This window comes from Artibeus jamaicensis, unplaced genomic scaffold (genome assembly GCF_021234435.1).
Source record: "Artibeus jamaicensis isolate MK-2021 breed Jamaican fruit bat unplaced genomic scaffold, CSHL_Jam_final contig_3126, whole genome shotgun sequence".
In the NCBI taxonomy this organism is placed as follows: Eukaryota; Metazoa; Chordata; class Mammalia; order Chiroptera; family Phyllostomidae; genus Artibeus; species Artibeus jamaicensis.
Window position 1 is genome coordinate 10,115,888 of NW_026521723.1, and position 6,502 is coordinate 10,122,389.

The 6,502-nt window shown below is 37.6% G+C and overlaps 1 protein-coding gene across 1 annotated transcript in view; it reads right to left on the minus strand.

Moving 5' to 3' along the window:
• ATG3 (autophagy related 3) overlaps positions 1–6,424 on the minus strand; it is a 29,525-nt gene extending 23,101 nt beyond the window's left edge. The window contains exons 1-2 of the mRNA XM_037144294.2: positions 6,340–6,424; positions 3,655–3,696 (exon numbers count right to left, since the gene is read on the minus strand). Coding sequence (XP_037000189.1) covers positions 3,655–3,696; positions 6,340–6,411 — 114 coding nt within the window. The 5' untranslated portion in view covers positions 6,412–6,424. The remainder of the gene's footprint in view (positions 1–3,654; positions 3,697–6,339) is intronic.
• Between the last annotated feature and the right edge of the window lie 78 nt (positions 6,425–6,502).

Consider the following 6,502-nt stretch of genomic DNA (forward strand, 5'->3'; position numbering starts at 1 on the left):
AAATCCCATTTTACTTTGAAAGAGTAATGCTCTGTAAAATAAGATTCTGAGAGTAACTTTCCAAAAAAACATTAAACAAGATTTAGCAGTGTATTCCCAACAGCAAGTGTTTCTGTTCTCTTAAGAATCTTTTTTACTATTCAAACTGGTCATGTTAAGACAAAAACCCAAATTAAAACAATACTCTCACCCCCAGGTTTTAAGCATTTTGGCTTGTTGTGACCAGACGCTGCCATTAACTTTGTGGTTACCTGGAGCTAAAGAGTATTAATTTAATAAAATGAAAGCAAAACAATAAAAAAATTAAGAAAAATTTTTAATGATAGTGCCTTGATGTCACAAGACTCTAATATTTTAGTTCATGGTATCTCTGGTGGCATCTACTAAAAAAATAAAAACACTAGAAGGAAAACTATAAAAGAACATAAAATTGTACTGATAGTTAATACATTATGTACATTTGCTCTCACTAGCAATGGCCATTATAACATGCTTCAAAATGTCCAAGTAAAATGAAATGTAAAACAAAAACTCAAGTTTCTAAATTTTTAGTATTTTTTCCAGTAGCTTTCTCTTAGCAATTAAATATTATATAATAATGAATAACTCCAACAAGACAGAATCAATATTAACATTTTGGTGAGCAACCTTATTTCTGAAGCTACCCTCTATTTCTAGTATTCAATCAAGCCATACACATATTGTACATTTAGTCAGTATTCTTAGTCAGGCAATACCATATTGGATAATGCCTGACACACTTTTTAAGCACAAGACTTTCACACTGAGAGGTGGACACAAAAAAAGCTATCTGAAGGCTGACAGCCAGAAGCCTAGAAACAGTAAAACAAAAAATTCAGTATAGCATTTATCTAAAGCAAATTATGTCTTCTCATTTTCTCCCTCTAGACTGATTCTAATCTAACTCAATCCTGTCATTGCACTCTATACCAGCGGCACCCAAACTTTTTGGCAACAGGGACTGATTTTGTGGAAGACAAACTTTCCATGGACCGGGGCAGGGGAGTGAGTCTTTCTGGCCTGCTACCAGATGCAGCTTAATTGTCACTTGCCACTCATTGATAGGGTTTTGATAAAAGTCTGCAAGCAACTGATTTATTATGGTCTCTGTGCAATCACATCTCTCTGGTCATGATAACCCCAGCACTAGCATCACTGCCTCAACTCCACCTCGGATCACCAGGCACTAGATTCTCATAAGGCACAGGTGGCAAACACAAGGCCCTTGGGCTGAATCCGGCCCTCCACCTTGTTTTATCTGGCCTGGCACCTTGTTTTTACCCAATGTCAGTGCTGAGCTCTTGCTTAATTGTTATAGGTAGTTACATTTACAAAGTCCCCAAATTCCATTCAGCCCTTTGCAGGCAACTGCAAGGCTCATGTGGCCCCCAATGAAAATGAGTTTGACACCCATCATAAGGAGTATGCTACCTAGATACCTCGCATGCGCAGTTCATGGTAGGGTTCGTGCTCCTATGAGAATCTAATGCCTCCACTGATCTGACCAGAGGCAGAGCTTTGGTGGTAATGGGAACAATGGGCAGCACCTGTAAATACAGATGAAACTTTGCCTGCTCTCTGGCTGCTCACCTCCTGCTGTCCCACCTGGTTCCTAACGCCTGCTCCACACCAGTCCAACCTTATGTAGTTGGGATCCAGCTAGGCTAGTTATGCCTTGAATTTTTTTTAAAGGAGAAAAATTTATTGCCTACTTCATGACACAATCAACAGTATTCAATTTAGAATTAGTAACTGTTTTAACACAGCTTAGTTCTATCCGATGACCACAGATATGGATCTCTAACTCCATCTATTAGTCATCTTCAAGTAGAGGAGATAAAAACCAAAAAGTCCAAAAAGAACAGCATACTCTCATCTCTGCTCTTGACTTCAGATACTTAAGTTTCAAGAGCCATGTCTACATTATACCTTGTTCAACAAGAACATTAAAATTCTCAAGATCAAAACTCAGTTTTATTTGGCATTCAAGTTATTAAACTATGATGCCTAAGGCAGAATGGGTCTTTCAGAGAATGTCCAAGCAAAACCCCTTATTTTACAAATGAAGAAGCATGAGGCCTGTGACTAGTTAGCTTAATTAATTTGCCTGAGTCAGAATAGGAGAAATTAGAGAAATAGGTCTAGCAGGCAGATCTCCTATGTTCTTTCCATACCACAATATGTCTTCACTAAAAATAAAAACTATTTTGCTTTATTTTTTAAAGATTTATTTATGTATTTTTTAGAAAGAGGGGAATGGAGTTAGAAAAAAAGGAAGAAAAAATTAATGCATAAAATAAACACTGACTGGCTGCTGTTAACATGCACCCGACCAGGGACCGAACCCTCAACAGGCATGTGCCCTGCCTGGGAACAAAAATGGCAGCTTTTCGCTTTGCAGGATGATGCCCAACCAACAGAGCCACACTAGTCAGGGCATAAAAACAATTTTAGATAAAAGATCAGTTCAGCACATCATTATTAGAATTCACAAGGATTTGGCACTGAAATGATTCCATCACAATTGAAAACTGAAAGGTCAGTTAATTCTCTGGCATGAGGTCTTGGAATTTACAGTAACAGCAAGATCATACAAGGTTCATTTCAAAAAGTTTCTTTCAGATTGCCCTGGCTGGTGTAGCTCAGTGGATTGAGCGCGGGCCTGGGAATCAAGCAACCAGGGTTCGATTCCCAGTCAGGGCACATACCTGGGTTGCAGGCCAGTTCCCAGCAGGGGGCACACAAGAGGCAACCACACATTGATATATTTCTCTCCCTCTCTCCTTCCCTTCCCCTCTAAAGATAAATAAATAAAATCTTAAAAAAAAGTTTCTTTCAAAATCATGAGTATAGTTCTATTGCCAATGACTGGTACTTCTAAAGAAGAGTTAAAGGTAAAGCTTAAGTTCTGTGACATTTATTAGTACTAAAAAGTAAGTCTGATGCAACCATAACTGTTCATAAAACTGGAGTCTAAAAGAACTTTAGACCAGTATTCATGACAAAATAACTACCTAAAGGGAAGAGAACACTTTTATAGAGATTTGGTGAGCAAGTAAAATGGCTCCTTAAAATATTATTCTACATTAAAAGTTCAATAAAACTCAACAGGCCTATAAACAGCCATTAGTTTCAGCATTAAGCTCATGCAACATGACTTTGTTGGGAGGAAAAAGTAAAAAACTCGTGAGGAAAAAAATCCATGTTAAATATGTAGAAATAAAATATTTACGTTAAATACTCAGAAAAATCTTAATATCCAAGCAGTGAACCAAAGTTACCAAATGGAAGGCCAAGAAAACTTATGTTTGCAAGACCACAGAATCCACTGCTCAATATAACACAAATATGATTGAAGGGTAAGTGGCCATAAGAATCTTTTCCGCTCCTTCTCCCACCCTCACTTCTACATAAAGAGGAACTACAGAGAAATATGAGAAGTGGCAAATCAAGAGGGAAGTTACATGCACTATTCTATGGGAAGTAGAAATCCCTATAAAATTGTTAATGTGGTTAACAGAACCTACTTTTACCCAACTCTAAAGTTAAAACTTTTTTACTGGGTAGCAAAAAAGCCACCCAGTTTAATATAATTGTAAAATATAATAGCTTCAGAATATCTCCAACACTCACCTCTTCTGGGGTGATAACACCTGTTTCCTTAAACTTTGATTCCTAAAGAAATAAAAAATAACATTATTACACTACTTTCACTTTAATTTTAAAAAGTTTTGTGGGCAACTATTTGCCTGACACCCTCCTAAGCAATGGAGACTATACAAAAAAAAAAAAAAAAAAAAGAATGTATCACTGGTATCTAACCAAGGGACATACATATCTAATGGAGAAAATTGACATGAAAATAATTACAATGATTTTGTGAAATGACAGATATCTTTATTTTACAGAACAGTAAAAACATCTTAAAGATGTTTAGACATCTCACAATTCAGCCAACATCTCCTTTAAATGGAATATTTGAAACCAAATCTAGAAGTACTAAATCATTTATTACTTTCCCATTATTCTCATCTCCACCAAGATACTAACGCAATATTCTCTTCACTAAAGCAATGTTATTTACCAAATTTTTCTAAGCTTTCCAGTTACATGTAAGATTTTGTGGTACAGTCTGAAGAAATACAAAGATTCATTTATGAACATTATTCATTCAACAGATATTGACCGTGTAACTATGTGCCAGACACTATCTGAATTAATGGGGATAAAGGAGTAAACAAAATAGAGCAAACTCATCTTTGTCCTCATAATAACTTTAAACTCTAGTGAAGGGAGAAAAGCCAAATGGTAATGAATACCATGTAGAAAAATGAGGCAAAGAGGAAACTGGTCTGGTCAGGGGAAGAGGGAGAGAGATGGCTACATAAAATAGGATGGTCAGCGAACAAAGACTTCACTGACAGATGACTACTGAGCAGAGCTTAGGAAAGGAATCAGCTACAAGTCTGTCTGGGCGAAGGGCATTTCAGGCAAGGGAAAAGGCAAATGCAAGAACCAGAGGCAAGAGAGTAGTTGATGCAGTAACAAATAGGTCAGGCTGGCTTAAGCAAAAGTAAGGGATAGAATAGTATACGATAGTAGACGGGGGCCTCCACCAATAGATTAGAGGCTCCAAGATCACTGTAAAGACACTGGCTTTTACTGTACCTATGTCTCCCAAACCAGGATTTTTCTTAATTTGCGCTTGCTGGGAGAAGTCATTCTTTCTTTCCCAGGGATTTAGTTTTTTCCTCCTTGCCTTTCCATGTCTGGAAAGAAACTGTAAGTGTTCTCTCTGTAAACCAACAAGTTTGCACAGGGAGGGGCAAGGAGATGACCATTAATTCTGCTTTCCTTATTACTAAAAATACATACTGACAAGTACATACTGACAAGCTAACACTTCATCAGCTGGTGAACAAGTAAAATGATTTCCTAAAACAAAATTCTGTGTTGTAAGTTCAATAAAGTACAACTGGCCAAAATAGCAGTTTTATATTTGGGAGGTCTTTTTCTCACACTTCTCTTCCCTGAAACTAAAAAATTGTAACAATCATGTATTATTTTCACACCACATACCTACGTAGACAGTTTTCTGAAAAGATAACATAATATGCAAAAGAATCATTTGATTCAACTGTAAAAGTGATTTTCAATTTCAAGTTGAATGAATAATCTTAATTAAAATGGGTTTCACAGTAAACAAATATAAGCATAGCAAGAGTTGAAATTCTCATTTATAAACTTTCCTGACTTTTTTTTAAAACTTGTTCTAAGAAGGTATCATTTAAAAATCCGTCTCATATAAAATCAGTACAGAGTGAACACTTCTCTTTGTCATGGAAAAGTAAAATTGTCCACTATTCTTCTGAGCATACCAGAATAGCTTCTTGAATGAAGAGAACCAACCATTTCCAAAGATATTCATTCCCACACAAAGACTTGTAAAATTTTAGTTGAAAGCTTAAAGCAAACACTAAATAAGAACTAGTTATTCATTTACTATCACTGCTCGCTCTTCAGAAAGGAAAAATTAAGTTGCAACAACAAAAAAACCTTACTCTAAAAGAATTACTTAAAAACTTACACACGCCTCTAGAAATTTATCTTTGAAAGTAAGAAAACCATCAGTCACTTCTGTAATAACCAAGGTGCCACAATTTTCACTTTAAAAATGCTGTATTGCCAAATATGTAACAAGTTACATATCTAACAGGGTCAAGGCACATTAACAACTAGTTTCAGCTATTTTAAAAACGGGAAAGGGAGGCTTTGCCTGTTAGCTGGGTTCAATGGTACCGATCATGTTGTAACTTTCACCTTGTTCCTCTGAAAAGTAACAAGTTGACAACTCTATCACCACTTACTGTTTCAAACTCCTAATTATAAAAGACTTACGAAATTTTAAAGAAAAAAATGGCATGTCATTTTAGTACCATTGATTTCATTTTTTTAAAGATAAACAAAATCTTTGTTTAAAAAGTTCAAAAGACTACCGATGTTAGGATTTAACGTTCTCACATCTACCTAGCTGCGGACCACCTTCCAACCCGACGTACCCAGACGCGCTGAGTTCTGACGGGCGAAGGGGCGACACGAAAAAGCAAAGAGCATCGCTCCAAGTTTACCCGAAGAGCCAGGGAAGACCCAGAAAACAGCTGGGTAAGATCACGTCTGGGAGCTGCACCTTTTCCAGTTTCCCACCTTCCTACATCTTTCCAGGCCGGAGAACACGGTGACTCCCCCAGAGCCCGGTTCTCGGTCCCTTCAGAGTTGAGCGTGTGTCTGACACCCCGTGGCAAGCCCAGGCCGGCTTACCTTGAGGATCGGGGTCAGGTACTCAGCCACTTCCAGTGCCTTGCCCTTCACTGTGTTTATCACATTCTGCATCCTGGGGCCGGAATAGCGGCCGGCCCCGCGACGGGGTGGGAAGGACAGCTGGGACACGCGACCGGGAGTCAGAAAATGTCTCCGCTACCGC